The following is a 25,896-nucleotide window of genomic DNA, read 5'->3' as shown; positions in this document are numbered from 1 at the left end:
GCAAGGTTGAGGGTCAGCGTGGGCTGACATTAGTGGCTCAACAGAGCAATAGATGGCTAGAGGGTATCAGGGAACGGAGTTTACGTGTATTACAGTAACTAGTAATTACCAAAATATATGTAAAGTGCGGGGTTTTCCTCTTTCCTCTGACCTTTCTCCTGTTACTGCGCATGACTTGGAGATACCTAGTATGTTACTGATACTAATCCATAAACAAAAGCAGAAAAATAAATACTGTAACCTGAAGACAATTACAGGAATTTAAGAAAACAGATTTAATAACCATTAATATGACCATTGTTAGATAGATATTATTAAAAGTAACTGTAAAAGTATTTGTATGTATGTATACATGTATGTGTACCCATTTAGAAACCATCGCTGTGTTGAGTGCACTGCCGCTGACTCACAAATATGGATGTATGAGTAAACGATCACGAGGCAGTTACAGGGGCCCCTGAAATACTCAATAGCAGTACTCCATCAGCCCCAGAACAATACACACAATAACCAATTTTTGGACTAGTGCAACAACCTCATGAAGCCCCTAAAACTAAGAGCAGAGACAGAGCTGTCTTTAGGGAGAACGTATGACTACAGGAGCAATCGGTTGGTGAGCACCATTGCTTCAGAATCAAGTGTGCAGAACTGATGGCTACGGTATCCTCTAGTGCTGCATAGGTAAGTATTATCTTTAAGTGGAAATTAGTTTTTAATGCCTGTGTTTGTGTTTGATCTAATATCCCACCTTTGAGTCTTGGCTGCAACTAGGATGCACCAAATTGGAGTGAGATGGTTACAAAGAGAAATGGAGTGTCAGCAACAAGTTCAAATACAGCCTCTAAGACGTACATTTTTCATTTACACATCTCTAGTGTAAGGAGGAAGAGAGAGACACATGGGAGTATGAAACACAAGAACTGGGGGTGGGGATAAGTAAGCAACTTGTAAATATTTTCATGAATTCCAGCAGTTGTTTAGTTGTCTGCTTGGCTTTCCACATATCAAGTGACTCCATAAAATAGGTGGATTCTAGCTTTAAAAATGTCATTCATTCAAAACAGTGTGTTACAAATGGAAAACGTTATTGCAACATGTCTGGCACCCAGAGAGGGAGATTGTGGCAATCAGCTCTAAGGGAGCACTGACAAAGTCCGTCTATAGAAGGTTTCTCTCAGTATGAGCATTAGCGGTTTGTGCTCCCCAGGGGATACTGCTTGGCTTATAGCATTGCAGGAATTTGGAAGGAAAGAAGTTGACATGTTGAGAAAGGTCACACATTTGAGAACATGAAGTAACAACCAATTCAGCTGAATGAAAAGCCACATGTGGCTGGGTGCTCCCCCACTCCAACCTGTTCCGGTCATCATCAGAGAAAAGAAAGGGTAAATGCTAAAGAAAGAGAAGGGCAGTTAGGCAACGTGACAGCTGCTAGGAGGAGATAAACCTAAACCCAGCTGATGTCTACACTAATGTAAAAGCAATAAAAATGATACTGTCCTCCTGCTGTCATAATGGATTCTGCTGTTGAAAGGCACAGACCAGATGATACACGTAATTTTTTATTGGATCCAGGTCTTTTGTGGTGTTTCACAGTAAGTACCTATGTACCTGCTTTATGGCTGCTGTCCTCCTGACGTATCTATGGATCATGAAACTGTCTCCGCTCACCACTGTTTTACCTCTCGTTGCTGAGGTTACTGATGCTGCAACTTCCCATTCACTAAGAAATCTGCAGGAATTTTTTCTCATCTGACTTTGTCTGCTGGCCTCGGGCTGAACACATGGTGAGAGCAAGAAAGAGGGAAAGAAAGGAAATGTAAAGCAGAGAAAGATGTGCCATTTACATACAAAGAAGAGCTGTTTAGGAAACACATCTAGTGCTTGCCCCTTCCAGCTACCCTACTGGTACTTCGGCTGCCACAATGTAGAAAAGTAAACGCTGCATCTGTGGGGGAGAGCGAAGTGTTTGCAATCTGTAGATATAGAAGCAGGCAAAGGAAGGTAGAAGCATTTGTTGAACTTCCAGTCCCATAAATGTACCTGGCACCTGACAGACCCATAGGAAACAACTGGCTGGATCTTTGAGAGAAATTGCTTTACACCACACTAAATGTGCCCCAGCCAGAAAGGTATCCTAAAGAGCTTAGACAAGATTTCCAGATTTCCAACTGTTTCTGATTCTCAGAACTGATTTCAGGCCACTCCTTTTCATTACCTAGTTTAGGAGCTGTGAGTATTTCTGCCCATTGTCTGCACAGTGAGCCAGAGCCCCAAATCCCTGAGTAGTAAATGGTATGAATCATGCAACACTCCCATAAACTTGAAAGACGTAGTAGGAACAACAACAAAGTCAGGACACTGTCTGGCCCAAACCCCGGCTGGAAAAGAGGAGATAGCCAACATTCCCCCGTATGAGGCTGGAACTGGGATAAGTTTTGAAAATTCGAGCTGCCTTCATGTGGCACTAATGAAGTCCAGGGGGAAGAGTTGGGCAGAGCAGCCCAGATCAAGGAGGGCAGGGTGAGCATTATGCAAGTGCCCAGATTTGCAGTTCTGCAGTTCAACTACAAGAAGAGACTGGCCTAACGCTCTTGTCCTAAAAATTTCAGCTCACAGTGCTAAGATCAGAAATCATCACAGCTGAACACAAAAGACAAAGGGAACACAAAAGTTACAGTCATAAGAAAATCAGTTGTTTTGGAGAATTAGTGAAAGGATCCAGAGAATTTTCTATTTTTCTCTGTTTTCATTTGACATCTTCAGTCACAAAGAAAGAAAAAGGAAACATCACCCCATTTTCACAACTAAGGGAGAACCAAAGGCTTTAAAATGTATGAAGCATTGGCAGACACTTGGTGTCTCCTCCAGAAAGGATGTGCCCTACGTCACTGGCTTCAGGCAGCCTTCCTTTCTCGCTGCCCTAGCACAGCAACAGGGGCTTGCTTCCTCTTCACATCCTCATGACCCAGCTCATCAATGCAGCAGGAAAATAAAGTACATTTCCCTTCCCTGCAAGCCAGATAACCACAGGGCCTTCTTGGAAGTTTTCAATTCTCAGACATCATTTACTGTAAGGGGGAAAAAGGGATAGATGTTATCAAGACCTTGTAACCAAGAGCTGGCTGCTCACAGTGTCTCTGATGCTGTGGGCATTTTCAAGATGTGCACTGTGTACTTTAGTGTCTAAGACAGTGACTTCTATGTGTGTGACCTAAAAATATTGCCATTGTTGGAAAAGGCCAGCGTTTCCCACATACATTTGGCTCAGTCACACAGACACCAGACATTTCGTGTTCCTGGTAATGTTGCTTGCCATAAAGGCTGAGGAAAAATAAAGAGCATGTGACGTATAAGTAGAACAGTGTCTGATCTGAACAGTTTTCAAAAAATTTCCATGGAACATGCTCTGCACAACTGGCCAAGTCAATGGTCTTTAGCTCCAAAAGGTAAATTTAGCTCCTCTCCTAAATCCGTTCTGGAGCAATGCCACCTGAAAGGTCAGTCTGCTGTATGTTTCAGTGTCGCATGATGTAATTTAAGGAAATGACAGCTACAAAAATTATTCATCTCAGTGGGACCTTTCCAATAAAAAAGAAGAAAGGAAGAAATAAACTAGGGTTCTGATACTTCGGAGCAGAGAGGGAGTGAGAGATTTCAGGGACAGAAGCACCAAGGGAGAGGAAATTGTATGATGGTATGTTAATCAGTCAGTCATTTAAACCAACTTTATGGTTGGTGGCAGGAATACGTAGCTTGGGGACATGATTCCTCACATCCTAAAGAAGATGTCTAAAACAGGTCAGATGAATTCTGCCCTAAAAATATTTATTTTTCTCTACAGTTATAGAGTCTAACATGACTAGATCAGAGGTAGTGACCGGTCAAGTGTAGAACAAAAGTGCATGACACATTCAGAGGTTGGATGGATCCCAGAATTTCCGCTCCAGATTGACATTGTTTTATTGTTTGTTTTTTTCTTGCTGTCATCAGCAACAAATTCGCTGGCATGCAGCAAGGCTAGCAAACCACCAAGAGAAGCTCAACCTGAGCAAGCGAGGTTATACCCATTGCTAAAGAGGTGGAGGGCATAAGAAGATCAAAGAGGAGCCATAATCTTGCCTGTGCAAGTAGCATTTTGAATATAATCATAGAAAACAGGACTGGAAAGGACCTTGACAGGTCATCTGGTCCAGGCCTTGCTCTAAGGCAACATCCATCAGACTTTCTAGACCTGAACTGTTCTTGTCAAATATAAGTCCAACTTGTACTTAAAAAGCCTCCAGAGACAGAGGTGCCATTCACTCCTGCTTTATTTACCCTTGCAGATACTTGTTTTTTTCCTATTTAGCCTAAATTTCTCTTATTGCAACTTACATGCTGTTCTCAAAGGATGTGGATAACATTATCTTCTTTTCACCAGCTTTTACATAGCTAAAGGCTGTTACCACATCTTCCGCCAATCTTCTCATCCTTAGGCTAATTTTTTCAGTCTTTCCATATACACGATGCTTACTAAACCTGGAGTCATTCTCATTTCAAAATTATTAGTGGCAATGCTGAAATTAATCCTGAATGGACAGATCTTGCCTCTCTCAGAGATCTCTGAATCATCCTATAAATTTTAATTTATTTATTTAGCCTGACAAGCACCCTGTGAGTTACTGGGAAGTAAAATAAGCACAATTTTACGCAACAGGACATAAGGCCGAGAGGATTTATGGCTCTCCACTCTGTGTATGTATCTCCACCACAGTCTAACAGCACACCAGAGCAAGGTCCAAGCACATCCAAGCTCATCCCCTGTGAGGCAGAAACCCTCTATATACTACATATATATACAGGCTAGAGGGGAGCCACAGTGTGCTTTTCTCAGGTATTCGGTCATGCCAAGGCAGAACAGTGCAGTTTCTCTGCAATATAGACAGACACAACCACAGACTAAGGTCAGCATTTGAAAAGCTACTCGGGCATTATGCTGTTCAGAATTGTGAGGGCTAATTCCACTGAACTTAGATACCTAATGATGCAGACATGGGACTAGTACTTAGACACCTCCCTCCTCATCACTTTAGGTATCCTGTTGATTTTAGAAATTCTAGTAGAATTGTCCTGTCATCCTGTTAGCCACATCTGGTCTGACCGGGGCAAGTCTGTAGCTTTTCTCGTGCTGATTCATATCACAACATGAATATTTTACAACTCTACTATCAATGCAGTATAGCATAATACTCTTCAAATAGGTGTTTAGAAACATATCTTTTAATGATTAATCTAGTGTTTGCATGACTGAAACTGAAGCACTTAGTGCTTTTAGGCATGTCAATACTGGTAAAAAAAGCAAGGCTTCATTCCAGGCTCTGGCATTGCTCTTGGAGTTTGCAGCAACAGCTTGCGGATCCCTATTCATTACGCTGACACTGTCAATAGACATCGCTATCATCACTCAACAGGAGTGAAAGGGTGAAAGGAAACGTATAGTTTCTAGTTTCGTCTAGTTTTCACAAGTTTATTAATCTTGATAGAACAGCAGGAAATCACATTGTAAACCTCAAAGAGCCTGTTTAAAACCATCCTCTGAAAACACAGCTTTTACATTTTAAAGCCAGGGAGCTGAGCACTTAGAGCCCACTGATTGATTCAGTAACACCAGTAAACACATTATTAAAATGAAGAATAAGCTTTGTGAAATGTAAACTTCAGGTAGCTGGACACCATCCTGATCTATTGCATGTAAATATTTTGGTTTTCATTTCAGCAGAGTACTCTAAAGATGATAAAACATGCTCAGCTTTTGGAGCCCAACAAAGATTTGGAATACTTCATACTTTTACTTGGTTGTAGTGACTGAGAAAGCAAAGAGAACTGTTCCAAAGGATCATTTATTTTGTCCTCTTTTATATTACTTTCCTAAGTATCTTCAGTTGAGTGGCCGCAAAAAACGTCAGGATGATTGGGTTGAATAGCCATGGTGTTTCATGGTTTTTTGGGTTTTTTTTAACGTGGGAAACATTTATGTAAGTAGTCACACCGTACTTAAAAGAGCAGATTGACAAACTGGCTTTTTGTTTCTTTGCTGGTTTGATGGAAGTTTTGGATGGGAGGTCCTGTTACTCTCACACAGCACGGTGACAGCACTGGAGATGGATATTGCATATGGATGGGTCACCCCGGACGCTTTAACCTCTCCAGCCCCCCTTGCCCGAACCGTGGAGCCGCTGCCTTACGTTCTAGGTGCAGAAAATCAAATTGCCGACACACCGGTATTGGGGCCAACAGGTTCACGGCAGGGAAATGAGTCCTCCCGCTAAAAGGGAGAATCCGTATTTTTCGAGCCGGGGAGGAGCGGGGCGGGCGGGAAGGGGAGAGGGGGGGTCGGGAATCCGTGCGTACGCCAGGAATGAATAAGTAAATAAGCACACACCGGAGTAAAGGAGGGCCGCGGGCCGGAGCGGGAGGCTGCGCAGCCCGGCTGCGGGTGGAGCGGTGCCGCGGCGCTGCCCCCGCCGCCATGGCGTGAGGGGCCGGGGGGGGAGGAGGGGGAGGGGGAGGAGGAGGAAGAGGAGGAGGAGGAGGAGGACCGGGGAGAGGTAAGGAAGGAGGGCGGAGGGCGGGGAGGCGGGAGGTGGAGCGGGAGGGGGCAGTCACTTTCTTCCTGACTTGAAAAACGCGCCCCCCGCTCCGTCCCCCGGGGCTGCGGAGGAGAAACTTTCTGGCTGCCGAGCGGCGGGACCGAGCCGCGCCGCGCCGAGCCGAGCCGAGCCAGGCAGGGGCCGCCGGCGGTGAGTGCCCGGGCGGTGCGGGGCAGCGCTCCGCTCCCCTCCGCTCCGACCCCCCGCCCCCTCCATCCCGTCCCCTCCGCTCCGCCGCCCCCCCCCCCCCCGCCCGGGGAGGGCCCCGGGAGCGCCCCTCCGCCCGCGCGGGGCTGGGGGCGCCGGTTGCCGGCGGATTTGGGAAGGGGGCGGTGGGAGCCAGCGCTCCCCGCCACACGTGCCCCCAGCCCCAAGGCGCGGGGCGCTGGCGGGGGCCGGGTCGCCGCGGGGCGGGGGCGGGGTGGCGGCCGGGGGGGTCCCGCGGGGAGCAGCCTGCAGGCACGGGGCTTTTTCGGGCCGCCCCCGGCGTGGCGGGGCGGGGGTGCTGCCGGGGTACCGCCGGTGGGGCACCCCGCAGCCCTCCGGAGGGGCTGGGCGATGCGCGGGGCGGGCCCCGCGTGTCCGCGGGAGGTGCGTGCGGGGCGGCGGCCCCGCCGGAGCCGTAGCCCCGGGCGCCCGGTGCAGCAGCTTTCTGCTCTCCCGTAGCACCGCGAACGCGAGAGCCCCCGGGCCCTGCTGCTCATGAGTTCAGCCTCCCCAAACATGCGCCCGTGAAAGGTAAGCGGTAGCATCCTTGTCTTGCACCTAGGGAAGCTGAGACACAGGAAAAGAGCGATTTGCCCGATGCAACTTCCTGCCACTTTTCCTTTTTTTTTTTTTCTTTTTTTTTTCTCCTGGAAAAGTCCTAAGTGCCCTGAGACCACAGTTATAACTCATGAGGCTCAGTCTCCTCGGCCCCGGGATGGCAAGCTGCAATTCCCGTAGCTATCGTATGCGAGCGATGCATCGTCGCTTGGCGCATCTCACGCCAACTCTTGACATTCAGCTTGGTATGAATGAAAGTAGCCATTCCCTCTACTTTGCTGTCATTCGCTCCTGAAACACTATAAAGCTGTGATATTTTCCTGCATTTTCAAGCCGGAGTAGCTTCTTGTTTGGACAAAAGCAATGGCAATATGAGCAATAGATACAGTTGTGAATGAAATGGAGGAAGTACTGCCCAACTAGTTGGAGATTTTTGGTCACCCTAAGAAGATCGATTGCAATTTAAACAACACTACAGTTTTAATACAGTCTAAACAAAGACAAAGAAAATCTCGGCTAAATACTGCCACATTATGTTTATCATGCCAACAATTATTGTAACTCAGTGCAGTGTTTCAAAAAAGGAACAATTCGACTGAAGGGCAGCAGTGGGAATCAATAATTCAGATGCTGTTTATTACTCTGAAAGACTCTTGCTGGGTAGCCTCGGGCAAGTCACTCCACCTCTTCATGGCTCTGTTTCCTTCCTCATAAAACAGATAAATGTGCTTGCTTGCTTCACAGGGGTGTTGAGAAGTTTAATTAATTAATCTGTTTCATAACTACTCAGAGATCCTTAAGTGCATTTTTCTACAGAAGCGCTAAATACTATTTCTACTATGAGTTCTTTTACTGTGTGTCATTGCTTATGTGTGTTTCTTCAGTGACCTAAATTAGCAGAGTTTTTAGTGGAAGTCGACAAAGTAGCAGTTCTGGATTGGGATTTTCTTGACTATCTGTAAACCTCACGTGGATGCGAAATCAAAATATATGAATCACGGCATATTTTACTGGGACAGAACTAGTGGTACTTTAAGAAAATGCTATTTTCTTGTTATTCAAAATAAGAGCTTGCTTTTGTTGTTTTGTTTGAAGCATTGTGATACTTTGCATAATTTTGAATAGACATGAAAAAAAGCTGAGTGCTGTTATTTAATACAAGAGCAAAAGTTGAGAATAGTTTATAAACGTATCTGTAGCCCCTACTGTGGAGACTGACCTCAGAAGACACTTGGAGCTTGTTTTCCACTGTGTATTCTTATACAACTTCTTCTAAAACCTATTCTTTGGTCAGAGAGAGTATGGGTTGCAAAAGAAGAAATACATGAACTGAATAAATTGATTGCCTGTGGTAAATGCTGACAGATTTTGGTTGCCTAAGCGAGCTCAGTTTTTATTACACTGTATATTAGTTATTCTAACTAGATATTTAGTAAATGTCCGCACCACAATGGAGAGGAAAATGTGTTTAATTACCTGGCTAAGTGTTAGATGTGATTTTCATAGGTTGCATACAGTTATAAGGAAAAAAGAATAGCTGAAAGCTAGTTTTAGAGTGACATCTCATTTTGCCTTTAGAAACACTGTGCCCATGAGCTCTGCGCATACCATTTCTTTTCCTCAAGTACAATGACAGCAAGCACAGAAGCTTTTTCAAAACTGAATTCAAATAAAGCCTAGATCAGTGGTGGTAGAAAGTCATTCCCATCACCAGGCAGCTGTTGGGTTGTGAATGAACATAGTGAGTTTATATGCTGGTGGAGAAATCGTCACATCCATCAGTACCCAGCAGTCTAGGCAGTGAGAACTAGGGTTAAATGAGGCTCTAAATGAGCCTGTAAAACTGAAGTGTCCCTTCTCTCAGAAGTGATTGCATTTAGCTAAAACTGAGTCACATTCCTAGGCTTGTGTGTGGAAACTTGCACATCTGGCACCCACAACATACTCTAGCAATGAGCAGAAGGAAATTTAGTTACTACTGCTATTGTTCCTGGACATTTTGCAAGAAATAAAGCTTGTTTACCCTGTTTTTCTTCTGAAGGGATTAAAAAAATAAACAACTTTCCGTCACCATTGCTTCCTGGTTTAGACTTGTAATCCAAGTGTCTGGAGAGAGAAAGAGAATATGACTTTTGCTTAGCAAGTTGTATTTAATTGGTAAATATGATCCCTCAACAGCAAGCGTGTCCTGGCTGTTTACACAGCTTTTTTCTTTGCTGTCTCCATTCAGCTGAGTTAGATAAAAGAGCTTAGTTACAGTAGTATAGCCCCCTAAAGCTGTTAAACCATGGTGCCAGTTTGCGTTCAAGACTGTAGCCATGTATTTGTTATAAATAGGCTCAATATTTGGTGGAAAGTCCCTCCTTTGAGCTGCTTTTCTGCTTAGGAGGGTAAGCTTTCTACCGATGTTTGGTAGTCCAGCTAATGGTGGGTGAGGTGTGACAAAGCTGCATTAGCAAAAACCCCAAAACCTTGCGTGCTGCACTTTGGCCGGACTCGGTTATCTGCTCGGGATGGGAACAGAGCAGAGGAGGGGATTAAAGCCTGCTAGGAAGAAGGAAATTTAGCTGATGTAACCTGGGACCTTTCTCATCAATTCTTTGTCAGTAGAAGTTTAGCAGAAATGTTGGTACCGGAGAGCTGACCGGAGGGGTCTGGTCATTTTGGGAATCACACGAAGGACAGAGCGCTGGAAATAGTTTCTCACATCAGGTGCTGACATCACGCTTTCATCCGCTCTTGGGACATGGTCAGGTGTTAAAGCCCAGGCACAATGTGGGTATTATGTACACAGTCTGAAATTACCTTTCTTTGGTCTGTCTTTCTTTTTATCCCCTTGCTTAGACTCACAGAGTATACAGTAGGAGTTGGCAATAGCATTATTTAGAGCAGGCAACGGATTGTAGGGACCTTGGTGACAACTCAGGCAGGTATTGTATTTCAGTACCAGATAAATGTAATTTTAACATAAGAGTTCTTTTACCACAGTTGCCCTGGTCTATGTTCTTGGGGTGTTTTTTGTGTTTTTTTTAATCAGAAATAGTAAATATGCTGAATGTTTGATGTAAACCTGGTATTCCCTCCTAAGTCTTCTAAGCAAATGGCTGCTTAGAGTTGTTAAAGTATTTTCAGAAGTTGTTTGAAAGCATTTCTGTGGGTGTCATGACATTTTTAAAGCTTTTTAATCAGATCATTTTAACTAAGGTGCGTAATATTTTTTGGCAAAATGATCTGTCACGTTTCAGTTCTGCTGCGAGAGCTGTGCCTGCACAACTCAAGGTCAGAAATGAGAAATACAATTCTAAATTTCCTAATTAACCTGTAATTTAATGGTTGTGTTGATGCCTACTCACACAAATCAGTCATGCCAATTGTAATTAGCTAAATTTTGCAGGAATAATGTAGTCTTTTAACTCCATCTGCATTTGAGGCTTCTGTCCATGAAAATGTCATTGTCACTCTTTATCAAGGGTATTCTGGGCAGCAGTGAAGGCAATAATAACCTCGAAGGAAGAACAGCACAGTACATTTTATTGTTTCCTCCAAGTTTGTACCCTGAAAAAAATCAGCTGCATCTGGCTATATATGCATTCTAACTATGGATGGATAGATAGATAAACTATATGCTACATATATATATATATATATTAAAAAAAGGTAGATCATGAGATAAGATGAAAGCAGCAGAGATAACAAAATTGGACCAATAATAATGAACAGCATATTGATCTTCAGTGAGAAGTGACTTCCAGGGAGAGTGGTGCAATTTAGGTCTACAAACACAGAAGCATTTATCCTGTAGCAAATGAAAGCGTAGTTCTTCTATGTGAATATACATTCGGGTCTGAGTACACACATCATAAGATTATATGTAGATAATATAAAAGCAAGTGTTGATTTAAATTGCTTAGATTGCAGTCTTTCTAGGTTCATAAATTGACTAGCGTAGGTGCCTTTGGACTTTGCTGGTGGTCCTATATGCTGTCACAATACTTTAACATAAATAATAAATAAAATTTTAATATAGTTTTGTATGCAAGACGAAGTCATAAACAGGATATGGAAACATAGTTAAAATGCATTTTGATCCCATAGCAACTGAAGGATGTGACGCATTTTAGAATTCCTGTCTATTAATATGACGTCCTGTGGAAATGCTTCACAAATAAAAATATTCGTGTGATGTCTTCAGTTACTGAAGTCTGTAGATAGATACAGATATACAGAGAACAAGCACTGGTTTTGTAAAACTCCAGAAGAAACACTTCATTTATTTCCAATGAATTGTCAGTCATGGAGGCAATTGAATGAACGACAATAAAAACAATAAGCAGCAGAGATTAAAACTGTTAACTATACATAGTAGAGGAGAACAACAAGCCAGGGGACTTGAAACCTTTACAAGTATTTGGAAGAGTAAAGGTAAAGGCTAACAAAGAAGTATTAGTTGGAAAAGAGGATAGAAATTAAAGTCAGAAATGGAAACACTAGTCTCGGTATCAAAAGTTTCTGGTGCAGCCTCCTAAAAAGTAAGGGAAGCTGCATGGTGTGCAGCAGTCTAAGTGGGCTGGATTAGGCACAAGGAAGAATTCTGTTTTGACAGCAGTAAAATTTCCCCTTTTGCATGTATGATTATTTTTTTCTGTCCTTTACTTTTACCTCCTGGGCACTGCCATCACCCTCTGAAGGTTTTCCAGCTCTTCCTGCGCACCATAGTTGTACCACTCAATCCATGCAGAGACCACGCTCTTGCTTATCTCAATAATCTCTTCCATTGCTTGCTTCCTATTGTGAGGCAGAGTTGCACTTTTGGGTTTTGGGATGCTGTCAGATGAAACCCTAAGCGTGGTTTCTGATACCCCATATCAAAGGGTTCACACCTTTACAGACCCCCTGAATGGGTCTACATATGTGGGCCAGGAAGATGTGTTACGTCTTAGCAGCTGCCAAATTAGTATGGTGTCACCACCCAAATTGTTACAGGTGCTTTTGTTCTGTGTTTCTGCAGTGTCTGTTACTATTGTAGTCCTAGGCCCCAAAAGTGCGCTACATGCTGTAACAATAGGATAGAAGGAAGAGTGGTTTGATTGACTTCTGGGACATTAATCATAGAATTGTTTAGGTTGGAAAAGACCTTTAAGATCATCCAGTCCAACTGTTAACCTAACACTGCCAAGCCAACCACTAAAACATGTCCCTAAGCACCACATCTGCACATCTTTTAAATATCTCCAGGGATGGTGACTCCACCACTTCCCTGGGCAGCCTGTTCTAATACTTGCAACCCTTTTGGGGAAGAAGTTTTTCCTAATATCCAATCTAAACCTCCTCTGGTGCAACTTGAGGCCATTTCCTCTTGTCCTATCACTTGTTACTTGGCAGAAGAGACCAACACCCACCTCACTACAACCTCCTTTCAGGGAGTTGTAGAGAGCGAGAAGGTCTCCCCTCAGCCTCCTCTTCTCCAGGCTAAACAGTCCCAGTTCCCTCAGCCGCTCCTCATAAGGCCTGTGCTCCAGACCCTTCACCAGCTTTGTTGCCCTTCTCTGGACACGCTCCAGCACCTCAATGTCCTTCTTGTGTTGAGGGGCCCAAAACTGGACACAGTATTCCAGGTGAGGCCTCACCAGTGCCGAGAACAGGGGGACAATGGAGTGGACAAATGTAGTTACTATATCCTTTTGACCTGTATGAAAGTTCTCAAACTGTCTTCCATTAGTGTTAAGAGTCTGTGAAAACATTTCTGAAAAAAAAAAACAACTGTATTTTTAATTATCGAAATGGCCTTTTAAAAGCACTTCAGCTCAGAATAAAATGCTGGTGCTCTAAAGGAAATCTTTCTGTGGTAGCTTATAATTTTACACCTTTGATGGTAAAAGTGACTAAGCTTTCATTCACTGAATGTGGATGCCTTAGCAGGCATGTCTGTACTGGTTGGGAATGATTGCCTTCAGGATTCTGCATATCAGAATTACTTTCTTACTCACTCTATACAGTGATGCAAAGAATAAAAGATCCCAGTAAGGGTTAGGAATAGTAATGTTAGTGCAACCAAAAAATTATTGAGAAATCATTTTTACAGTAGGATAAATTGTAAAATAGAAGAAAATTCCAAATTCCCAGATTATGGTTTGGGCATGCAGACAATTTAAATCTTGGTTTTTGCTTGAGGCAGAGGGAAGGTTATGCGTTCAGTGTGTGCGTATGTATGCCCTGTTAATTTATATATATAGTGGTAAAATAGACAAATAAGCTTTTAAATGAAAAGAATAAACAGATGAAACTTCTGTCGCAAATACCTTGCACATCCTACTGTAAACTTACAAAAATACTTTGCAGTTGCTGTCCTATATCTGTAGCATGGTGGAGAATGAATGCAACCCTCCATTCTCCCAGAGTGATGGTCTCTCACGGCTGTGTACTGCTCTAAATAGATCCATGAATTTTGTGCGTAGATCAGAGGACAGACACGAGTTTAAGTCTTGACTGCTGACATGATGTCATATACTGGTAATTCCTATAGGAACTGGTTGTTTCTGGCTACCTTTATGATTATCATAGCACAGCTGTTATTCAGACATGTAAGTTGATAACAACGGTATCAACTTTCACAGTATTTCAGATCACTTAGAACAAGTGCAATACTAACACCTGGGTATCTGAGCTATACTTTATTTAGTGTAGATTTGATTCTGAATTAGATCTGGGATTTCAGTATTTAAGTTTTTAAATACCTTTGACATGATATAATTGTGATGTAGCATATTTCTCATAGTGAAAAAACCAGAGGAAGAAATGAAGTAATGTCCTCTGGTGGTTAAGGTCGTAATAGGTATATTTCAAGTGGTAAGCAGTGATTTTTACACCTTTCCAGCATTTTTATTGGATCGACAGATGGTCACTGGTTTTATCTCACTGACCAAAAGGCAGATGGAGGAAGGACTCCCCACTGCTCTTATCTTGGGACATGGGAGTTTCCTGCATTGGTGTCCAGCCCTGCAGCTTCGAGAGGGACTCATCAGTACTACTTGCTGATGTGGGAACTATACAGCTTGGGACTTTGGTCAGTAGATTTATTGTGATTGTTACAGTAGAAAGACAAGTTTATAGTCTTCTTGGTCCCACTCCGTCTGCCACCTAATTTTGGCGTATCAGATATGTTTCTATGAGTCAGTAGGAACCAAATGGCAATATATATGGGAATTAGTCTCTATTGACCCTTTCACCTCTTCATTTTTGTGGACTTACCCTGCATTTTTTAGTACTTAAATGTCATTGGATCCAGTTAGAGGACTTAACTGCTCTCCCATTTTTAAATATGTTTGCAAAATATTTAGAACAGTGGCAAAACTGACAATGTTGGACAAAATAGTTCTCCAGTTGATGTATGATGTCATGATTTTAAAACACTACCATTTCCAGCTGATTAATTCAGTTTTATAGATGCTGCTCCTCTTATCAGCAACAAAGTCAATTGCAATGTGTGTGAACAGATTTGCTAATTATTTGAGGTATTTGGACAAAGTGCCAAAAAAGAGTTCCTACGGAAGTTTGCTTTTCTCTACTGTGATCTAACAAGCAGTTATGTTTTGGCAGCTGTCAGAATCGGTATAAAAAGTTGCACACCTTTCTCCATTTAATGGGACAAGATACCATGCACATCTCATTGCAACGTTACCTATTAGTTTTATGGTATTGGTACAGCAGCAGCTCTTACCTCTTTTAGCATTGGGTGCTAAAATTGCTTATTTTAGTGTTAGCACTGGTACTTTTGAATGGCTTAACAAGGTGATCTTATGTAATTTAAACTGTGACAAAAGTATAGTGACATTGTTGCTCAACATGAAATTGAGCGTTTCAATTAGAAGCATTACAAAGAATTGAGTAGAAAAAGTTTGCTTTCACTTTTAATAGTTTATCAAGAAGTGATGCAAAAAAATTATGAAAGTTGTGTCCTTGCTGATTCAGAGGTCATTGTCTAAGGTAAAAGTTTGCAGGCTGAACCTGAAGATTTGCTTTTTGTCAGTATGGTGGAAGAGATTTTCCATTAAATATTTGAACACTGTTCTTACCCAAACACTTGTTGAAGTAATTCAGGTAGCAGTAATGAGAACAGTAGCCTTTTGGGCAGGTCCTGTTTTCCACAAAGAAGACAGAAAGTTGTAAAATCTGTGGAGATAAGTCTTTAAATGGTAATTTTGAGTTTTAAACTAGTTAAAACATATTTTTTTCTTAAAGGCGTAGAGGTTGGATACTCAAGCTGAGTGTCAGGACTTCTCTTACCTTCTCTGGAGGCAGCTAGGCATTTTGCAGGGGGGTTCAGAGGAAAGCCAGCATATCTGCAGCAGAGATGCCAGCAGTTTGCCCACAGCATCTCCTGAGCAATCAAGAAAGAGAAGACAGCATGGGAAACGGCAACCCAGCTCTCACCAAGGGTGTAACTCCATCCACCTTCTGGCTGGAGACGCCTGTTCCTGTTTGAGCGTTAGCCTTCCCCAGGGTACACAGTGAGGGGGAGGAAGGCCTGTGACTTCACTGGGTCACAAAATGAGATGGAGGAGGGCCTGTGACCTCGATGGGTCACACAGTGAGGTGCAGGTGGGCCCGTGACCTCAGCAAGTGTAGGCAAGAGCTGTGTGCTGTGACAGTCACTCCTGGTGTGACTGAGTGGGCAGGTCTGACTTGTTCATGTCCCAGCCCTGGGCTCTGGGAAGCTCTTTCATTCAGAAACCTGAGCAGCCTGTGCTGTTGCGATGCCTCCAGTTCATGGAAGCTTAGTCACCAGAAATCCCACCTGTTCTGTTCCTGGCTGTAGGTGTTGATGAGATTCCCATGTCGGAAGTCAGTCATGGACTAGTGTTGGAGATGCTAGCGGAGGCACCTGCGATTTCCGCTTTTTAAGAAGCGATACAAGTGTTGTCCCAGCGAAAAGCATCCACAAAGCATAGCGGCTCTTCAGAACTGTTACTGCAGAAAGCCATGATTCTTTACATGTTTTTATTTTTGTAATGATCCACAAGAAGGTCAGATTGCTTCAAGGATACCTGTGCCAACTGATGGTCCTAAGAGTGCTGTCCTTTCCTCACCCCCCTCCGCTGCCCCCTCTCCCACTGCACTGCTGGAGCAGCCTTTCTGTGCACAAGTGGCAGGAGTAAACAGGGTCTCTCTTTTCCTTTAAATAGTGTATCAAAGCAAGTTTATTTGGAACTTCTTTGTATAAACCAATGTCCAGTTCAGTTACTGGCATCAGTTTTACAATACTTTTTTTTGCTGCAGTTGAACATCTATTCATAGATGCGAATGGGGAGAACCGAAATAGTTAAGATTTAGTCTGTTTTTTTCTAGAACAATTGATGGTCTTTGCTGTTTGTTTCTGCTGGCAATGGAGTGGAAATCATGGCAAATGGTCTTTCAATCTAGGCTTAAGTGACAAGTGACAACCTTTTCAAAGCGCATTGTATATGAGCATTTTCTTCCATGGGCAAGCATCCTTCACTCTCCTTTTAATTTTTAATACTTTATCAGGTCATGGTTTCCAAACTGAATAAAACCCCCTCATTTTCAGAAAAGGTTGATTTGCTTGGTAAAGTTTTTCTTGGAAGATGTGGCTGGTAATGATGTAGTGTAATATGAGAGTAAGAAATTCTTTAAACTTTAAAAAATGCTATTGTGAGTCCAATTTAAGTGATCAGAAGGCCCAAGCTCCTATTCTTTTGAGCCCTGTGTATCAAACAAAGTTGTAGCAGGTTCAGTCACAACTGGTAAGTTGGAACTTATGCAGCCAGTTATCTATGCATGTCTGGCTTCACTTAAGCTATGCAGATAATCAAGGTTCATATGTGTGTCATATGTTCATATGTGAACAGTGCTATGTGCTTCTTTAGCTTTCAGCATGTTAGTTAACTAAGGAAACCTCAAAGTACAGAGTTCAACAGAGTTGAATATGCATTCTGCTTCAGTGTTTTTGGCTTGGTGGTTTTTTTTCCCCCCAGGTACATTTGTACCATTGTAATGAATTCTAAATAGTCCCTAAATGTTACTGGGTTTGGTCACATTCTTCTGCTGAAGGTGCTTTGGTTCTTCTGCAAGCACCTGATAATTTTTGAAATGGTTTTATATGTATTTTATCAATCAGTATAGCTTCTAAACAGCTACTGAACTGAGGAATGGTGATCATGCCCATGAGCCCTACGGAGTTATCTGGATGAGTCAGTAAGGCAATGAAGTGTGTGGTCAGGTCTGGTCCTAGTCAGTGAAGTGCTTGATGGCGTGTGTGGTTGAAGGCAGTTTTGCCATTCGATATCCCTGCGGGGGTGGTTTGTCATGGCTGTATCCAGAACCATCCAGTTTGTATTTCCTCACTATCTGGGTGATAGTTTTTATTGCAAACCCACATGTTTATTCTGTTTGGAGCTTTGTGATTGTTTTCATTATTACTTTTGCTAGTCCTGCTTTTAAGGACATCACAGATGAGAAAATGTGGAACATGTGTGTCTCTCCTCGCTCTCTGCAGCATGGTTTGAGCTACAGTCATGCCATCCTGGGGCCTCACGTGGATAATTATCTCCACATGGTTGTGGCTGGTGCCTCCACAGAGGTTTGCGTGGAGATGAAGGTGGACCCTTTCTAGCTGCCTCCTTCCATCCACCAGTCACGCCAGGCTGAACCCTGCAAAGTTATGGGACAGGGCTCGCTGGCCTTACTGAATCGTGGCTGCCATGGGTTATTGTCTTCATATCAGAGGAAAGGCGTCAGTATGATTTAACCAAGAATAAATAAGAATGACTTTGTAGTCCTGCTTTTCTCACTGCCTACTGACTTACTTCTAGATCTTTGACTCTGAATATGCTGTCTATGCATATACTATAGATTGGTTTTCCAGTTATGCTGTTGTTAGTCTAAACAGTGTGATATGGTGGTTGCTTCTCGTGTACAAGGTAAAAAAAGGGTTTACCTTCTCTATTAAACATGCACATGTATAAGGGGAGAAAATGAAGGGGGGGTTATTGAATTCTTAAAATATGGACTATGAATTTTAGACAGCACTGGAGGTGTTTGATGATGGTAAAATGCTGGGAAGTGTGCATCCAGATTTACAGAGAAGGGGTTCTGGGAAACCTTACCATATATTCCCTAGTCTTTGGTCAGAAACACCCTAATTTAGGGAACTCTTAAAACCATCCCTAAATTTATATGTGTGCTTAATTCTCATTGATGCGCAGAAGTAGTTACAGAAATCAAACCAAGGAAAAGAATGCATGAAGTCCTTACTGCTAGCTGGGATTTTTTTCTGATTGTGTAAGCCAGGAAACTTCTTTCAATGTATGATCATCAGAGAAGAAGCTGCAGGCATTTTTTGCTTTTTTTTCAGATTTTTTTTTAGTTTTTTTTCCTCTGCTCCCAGTTCTAAAGGATCACAGAGGCTTTAAAAAAGTTAAGGGTTTTTTATTTATTTATGAAAAAGCAGTGCTTTTCAACAGTTAAAAAAAATGACATCGTGTTTCAAACATAATGTACTGGTTTGGCTGATTTTTACCTCCTTCCTTTCAAAATATACTGTTGTATGGTTTCCTTATTTATAGATGAGAATAAGAGTAGACTTGAGTATGTTTGGATAAACTATTGTACATGTTTCTTTGTATGTGTGCATGTGGTGAGAGATTATGTAGATACAGTAAAAGTATTGCCAAACAAACCACCCTGTGATCTGCATAATGTGTCCTGTAATGATTGGTTTACATCCAAAAAAGGGCAAAACTTACTTGCAAAATGTATTGAAATACTATGAAAATGTCATCTGCCATTATGCTCTGTGAAAGCAATTATGCTACACACTGTAATGTATATATGTAGGCAGTTACAGGGTGCAATATTATTTTTACTCTGGGCAGGAATGCACAAGAAAAGATGTACTTCTTGGCCAAAGATGCTTGCTCCCAAATTAATTTTAGGAGCTGAACACAAAGAACCTAGAGGGTCTGTGTACCCAGTAGTCATGGAGGGATGCAGTCTATCAAGGCTGTCTCATTGTCTATGCACATATTAATGACATTGTTGAGTCAGGATGTGGGTCTCTAAATAAGGTTTTAGCAGCCTAAGTTTCTGTTAGAAAATTCTGGCGTCTATAGGTAGGGAGCTGTGGGGAGAAATAAAAGGTTGCTTTGTGCTTCAGCTTCTTACAAGTTTTATGACTTAACCCTATGAAACAGGTTTTCCATGCAAAAAAAATTTCATGTTTGTTTTTAGGTTTTCTTTCCTTCTGTCTATTTCTCCTTTTAATAATTGAAAACTACTGTTCATTATTTACATAAAACTGTCTCTCTTGGGTCTGCTTTCTCTAACCTTTCCCCTCGGAAGAATTCTAGGAATTTGCTGGCTTTCCTCAGGGGGATCCTGGCCATGTTTTATCTGAGACTTCAGTCTAGGTAGTTGGTAATTTTTACGAAGTAACTTACTATGTTTAAATAGTTGCACTTAACCTCTGCATAGATTTGTTATTCGAGCACATTTTGAGAAGTCATGTATGTAAGAAAATATGCGCTTTAATTCAACATTCTGCCTTCCTGGTAGCTGGCAGTAAATCTCCACATGCAAAATGGAGAGCCCCTTAGAAGAATAATAATAATAATGCAAAAACCCTAAATGCCCTGAAGGCAAGGTATTTCAGCTGTTTTTCTAAGGCTCTGCTGCTTTCTCTTTCTCTTCTTTCTTTCTGACTTGGTCTTTTTTTCTCTTTTTTTTTTTTTTTCTTTCCCTCAAAAACGAGGACGTGTCAGAACTGGAGGCCTCAAGCGTGGTATAGAATGACCCCGGCGCAAACCTCCAGCATTCCTCATCCTTCCCTCTCCAGCTGCTAACATCAGCCAAGGCAGCACGCAGGCTTGGCTGCCGCCAGCACAAGCTCCCTGGTTCTCCCCCCTCCTCCCCCCCTCCCGCCCTTCTCCGCTTGCCAGTACAGTCAGCGCTGCTTCATATTAGGCACCGTTGCAATTATTTGAAATCTCGAGTACAAGAGCTGTCAGTGCGTTCCTTCGCTTCGCATCAGCTGCTAGAGGGAAGGATGTGGGAGGGAGGGGCTTTCTTCAAAGTGTGCAGGTTTTTCTTTAGGATTAATTGCTCAGTAGGTATTTTGTCTGAAGCATTCATATAGAAATGATTTGAAAGCCAACTGGACAATATGTGGGGTTCTTTAAGTCTAGATGGAATCATATTTCCTAGAGAGCATCCTGAATTATAGTATCTCACAGATTCATTTCCTAACTCTCTCTTTCACATCCATCTGCCATAGGATATTTCAAAGATGGTTTGGCTGCCATTGAGACTTGGAGATCTGATGCCACAATGAGGACTCACACACGGGGAGCCCCAAGTGTGTTTTTCATACACGCGGTTTGCTTCGCCTTTGCCTGCGGCGCCAGGGAGGACCCGGACGTGATGGTTCCTTTTGTCAATGCCAACTATGACAGCTACCCCATGCTCTACTTCTCCAAAGGGGACGTGGAGGCTCTGCGTCTCCAGGCTGCCACCACGCACCAGCACATTGCAGCTCGTCTGATTGAGGCAGTGCAAACGATGCTGTCGAACCCCCTGGAGTACCTTCCTCCCTGGGACCCGAAGGAGTTCAGCGCTCGGTGGAATGAAATTTATGGCAACAACCTTGGGGCCCTGGCGATGTTCTGTGTGCTCTACCCTGAAAACATCGAGGCCATCAACATGGCCAAGGATTACATGGAGAGGATGGCGGCTCAGCCTAGTTGGTAGATTTTTGTCTTTTTTTTTTTAAGTTGTTCTTACTGTATAAACTGCTTGCAGTTGGAGGAGTGAGTGGATGAGTGAATTGCTTAAATTATTTCAGTTGTTCTAATACTCACTTTAATGGTGACTAACTTGCTGAATGCATTTGCCCTCATCTGGACCAGCAGTGACACACAGCTTTTCACCTTCACTGGACTTACCCTGTTGCAAATTAATGCTGAAGGAAGGAGTATGTTCCTTTGTGTACCATCTTAATTGCTGTAAAGTAAAAAAAAAAAAAAAAAAAATCCAAACCCACTCCCAATCAGAAGGCAGGGTTTCACATCTGATTTGTGGTGAGAAGTGCTAAAACCGTTATTTTTTAATCTCTTTTTTCCCAGACTCGTACGTATCTTTTGGGTAATTCTTCCTTAGGAAGAATTCAGGAAAGGGGAACTTATGAAAAAGGTATAATTAGGTGCAGGTAAAAATGACACTCTTGAGTTTCTGCAGTCTGCTCTAACATCTGTCTGAGCTTCAGTTCAGACTTGCAGCTCCACTTGGCTGTACGGTTCTTGGGCCTCTCCTTAAGACATGCTAGGACATGATAAAATAGTTGTCCATCTGTTTACTGCAACTGCCTGAGTAACTGGCATTTTGAGGACCACCTCTTGGATTAACCTCACCTGGATGTGAGTTGTCATCCACAAGTTACTCTGTCCTTGCTGTGCCACACTCTTTTTATGGGGACAGAAGTTAATGGTCTCACTGTACGAGTGAGTCTAGCAATTGGGACCCCAAGATCTCTCTCCTTCTCCTCATCTTCCTTTTTCATATTCACCACCAATTTATCTCCCCCTTTTTCCTCAGGCAGACACATTTCCCCTACCCCACCTGCAGCAGTGGCCACTCGGTGCGCCTTGCAGATGGTGGCCCAGGGTTGCTGCCACTGTGAGCAGGTCAGAGGATGGAAACGTGGGCTTTGCCAGGACAGTGGCTTCTGCCCAGGGCAGTGAGCTGGAGCTGTGATGGGGTACTGCTCCCCTCTGTCAGAGCTGCTGTCCTACAGCTCCGTGGTGGCAGCAGCTCAGCACAAGTCTGAGTCAGGTTTCAAGTCAGCACAGGAAGAAGCATTAACTGTTCCAAGCAGTGTTCATTGCTCAAACTACTATTCCTTACCTTCTTCGGGTTAAGACCAGCTAGTAGTGTCCTATAAACAGCATCCATCCATGGACCATCGTTGGAACACTGGATTAGAGCTAGCATAACTTGGGATCCATATCCTCCTGATGGGCATGATTTAAAAGGCATTACAGTGTTGGGGTTCTCCTATACCAAGTATTAAAGTGGTGAATGCCATAGAAATACATGAACTAGAACAAAAGAAGTCGTGGGAGAGAGAAGGGACACACTGGGCTTAAGTTGCTTGCATGTCACAGAAGAGAGGACACGTGGGAGTTTGAGAGAAAAGTATTGGCACAACAGGATGGTGGTGATTTCCAAAATCTCCCACTGAAGCATAGCAATACAAAGCTTCAGTCTTACTTACCTCCAGGGGCAGTCTGTGTTTCTCCTGACACACTGGCCAGAGGGATAGAGCTGTACAAAGATGAATCCAAGGACATCATCTCAAACAGGACCTACAGACTGCTCCAAAGTCAACACCTTCCTCCCTAGTTTCATTGTTCACACTCTTTCTTAACTTGCTGTGGGTAGTGTAAACATGTAGTTTATTATCTATTTTAACAGAATAAGAAAGAGGAGCAAATAATATTTTGAGTAGTGGAACTTATTTGTGTCTGTCTTTCTCAGTTTCCTATGTCTCACTCGCTGTCTCAATAACCTCATTTCAGTTCCTTGTGTCCTGTGATTCCTGCCCTGCATTAATTGTGGTTCGTCTGTCCCTTGCCATAGTGCTCTCCTTTGTCCCAGCTGACCAGATACCAATCAGAACTGAGTAGATATACTATTTCCATTTGGCTTTGGTGATATTTACCTCCCCCAAACTACTGTTTTTTCTCAAGCAAGTATCTTGCTTTACCTCAGTGAAAGAGAAGCCATGCTTTTCCCATCTTTCCCTTCTGATATAGACATGTCATTCAGCAACCAATCAAAGTTTATTCAAGGTTCTCCATTTTGCAAAAGAAGCGGGTGCAACGTGCTTAGTAGGGGAAGTACAGAAGGAGGAAATCAGAAACATAGGCGATAGGGCTGGTAAGCTGTCTTTTGTATAACCTCCAACTGGCCAGCTTTTCAAATGCTGTGACAGAAACATGGATCTGGTTTCCATTTTTGTTTTTTCCCCTGAGAACTTACGGCTGACTGCTGTCAATGTGGAGTTCACACACAGCTCCATCAGTGATGGCAGTAATATATCCTTCTCCCTTGTCCAACAGTGGTTTTCAGAAAACTGTAGGATTGTAACGTCTCTGAGGCACGTACTGCTCTGCCTGGCTTTGCTCAAATAGGTCAGCAGGTTCAGAAGCTGAAGGAGTGGACAGGCAGATTACGTAAATCTGTTTTTCCTAAGAAACTCAACTAAAAACTACCAGAAAACAGATTACTGCCCACACTTCTCCACCTAGGATAAGACTAGGAGAACAAACATGGCAAATAGGAGAGTTGTGGCCTGAGCACTACTAGCAGGCATTTAGGTGTTATGGCACTGTACATGAACTGTTCTGGCAACGTCACAGTAATGGAGTTTTTTAAAAAAAATAGTTGTTCAGTCTATTTAGGCATGTTTAGTTTCCCTTGGACTTTGGGGAAAATATCATTCTGGATGATACATTACGAATGTTATCCTTATTAAATAATCTGAGGGCACATGTGTTCCGATCAGGAGGGTAGAAAGAAGGGGCGGTTTTGATGTTGCCCAACTTTGGAGCCTTAAATGTTAGGAGACTCATCTGCCAAACTCTGTATGTCATCAGTAAAAAGGGCTTGTCCAGAGAGATATCAAAAAGATAAGTAAGTCAGAGGAACTTTTCTCTCCCTAGACTTCCTCTATAATGTAGGTGCCTAGACTGCCCTGTAAATTGCCTGAAAAGTGTCTTTTTATCACTGACAGATTCATCAACGTGTTGGAAAGTGAAATCTAGCAGTCATATAGATTCCTTGTTGGCAGCTTGATTCCACAGTATAATCTGGATTTCTTTTGACTTCTGCTGACATGGCAGTGACTCTAAAATAGCTCTAGAATTTAAAAATAAAAATCCAGTTGGATGAGTTTCCTCTAATTTTTGTGGCGATATTAAATAAAGTTTGAACCTTACCAGAAAACAAAAGTGTATTTTGGTAGTGTGTGCAGTGGTTAGATAAAATAAATATAGTTTAAAATGTCACTGGCTATTTGTCCCAGAATGCCAGGAAATTAAGGAGACTGACATTTTAAATTTCATCTTTACATTAGCGAGAATCCTCAATAGTCCAAATATGGTTTGATATCTCAATATGAATTATGATAAAGTCTACTGGTAATTGATACATGCAAGGAAGGGGCATGTAATTAAGCACTTCTGTCTTTTCTCATCTATTGCAATAGTTATATCACATAATAAAGTACACCCTTAATTGAGTTCCCATTCATGTAGGCTAACAGAGCTTGAGCCGTTTGTCATAACAACTGATGTTCATAGGCGTGCTGCTCATAACAGAGCATCCATAATTGCTACATCCTGGAGTAGGTTTACGTTTTAAAATAAACAAAGGGGCAATGGCTGATAGCTAACTATAACAATCACCCACAATAATATGGGAACGGACAATGTTTTGGAGACTAGCAAGAGCAGGGAAATGTAGTGCATTAGTATTTCAATAAAAATAGATGAACTTTAATGACTTTGCCTATAAAAATTAAAAGCTGGTGTTAAATAACTCACTTGGTTTTCCTGGGATTTCATATCTAGATGCTGCCTAAAATCTTAGGGAAAGTTTGTCCTTGTATTTAAGCTGTATTTTCTTATTTTACAGAGGATAGAGATGTGTCTTCTGGCATTTTATCACTGACTGGCCCCTAGAGCGCTCCCCACCAGAAGTGTGTTTTTGGCCAAGGGGATCTGTGCTCGTGATTCTTTCCATATGCCGCCTCAGCCCGTTCCCGCACCGAGCAGAGTGATGTAATCAGTCACACATCATGCAGAAATAAGAGTCCAGTCAGATTCTGTGTTTTGGACAAAGCAGTGAAAAACTCTCTTCTTTACTAAGCCCACCTTAAAAACAAATGCCTTAGACGTTCATAAATTCTGCACCCGTCCTACAGCAGGAGAGATGTCCCCATTTGCAATTGCCAGACAAGAGATTTCTGTACTTTTTTTTTTTTTTTGCACATAGTTGACGCACTGTTTTTAAAGACAAGTATGTTACCAATGTGCAGTAAGGTGTGGGATTTGACAGTAAGCCTGGCTCTGTAGGTTTCATAGTGGAGATAATTACTGTCAAGCACGTGCAAAGATTCCAAGGAAATAGCAGCGAGTAAGGAGAAGCTAAGGGGAGGCTTCAGCATAACAAATCTGTGACCTTTCTGCTATTTCTTATTAACCAGTAATCCTATAGACTTCTGTTAGTCCCTGTTTATTAAAAGTATTGGAGCATGCTATAGGACCATTGCTGTTAGTATCCAGATAGCGCTCGGTGTTGAACAATATGGCTTATAAAGTAAAAATATGGAAATATAAATAATTAAAAGTGTAGATAAATGTATAACTAAAATAAATTCACATGTGCTGAGTTGAAATAAAGTGAGACTCTGTGCTGACACCACAAA

The 25,896-nt window shown here is 42.5% G+C and overlaps 1 protein-coding gene across 2 annotated transcripts in view; it reads left to right on the top strand.

Moving 5' to 3' along the window:
* Window positions 1-7,324: 7,324 nt before the first annotated feature.
* DSE (dermatan sulfate epimerase) overlaps window positions 7,325-25,896 on the top strand; it is a 36,268-nt gene continuing 17,696 nt past the window's right edge. Inside the window, exons 1-2 of one of the 2 annotated variants that reach the window (XM_009483905.2) lie at window positions 7,325-7,370; window positions 20,686-21,154. In XM_009483905.2, coding sequence (XP_009482180.1) covers window positions 20,739-21,154 — 416 coding nt within the window. In that variant the 5' untranslated portion in view covers window positions 7,325-7,370; window positions 20,686-20,738. Of the gene's footprint in view, window positions 7,371-20,685; window positions 21,155-25,896 lie in introns of those variants that run through there. The other variant, XM_075708004.1, reaches the window with a different exon arrangement.

This window comes from Pelecanus crispus, chromosome 3 (assembly GCF_030463565.1).
Source record: "Pelecanus crispus isolate bPelCri1 chromosome 3, bPelCri1.pri, whole genome shotgun sequence".
Lineage (NCBI taxonomy): Eukaryota > Metazoa > Chordata > Aves > Pelecaniformes > Pelecanidae > Pelecanus > Pelecanus crispus.
This window is presented reverse-complemented; position numbering and strand designations above follow the sequence as displayed.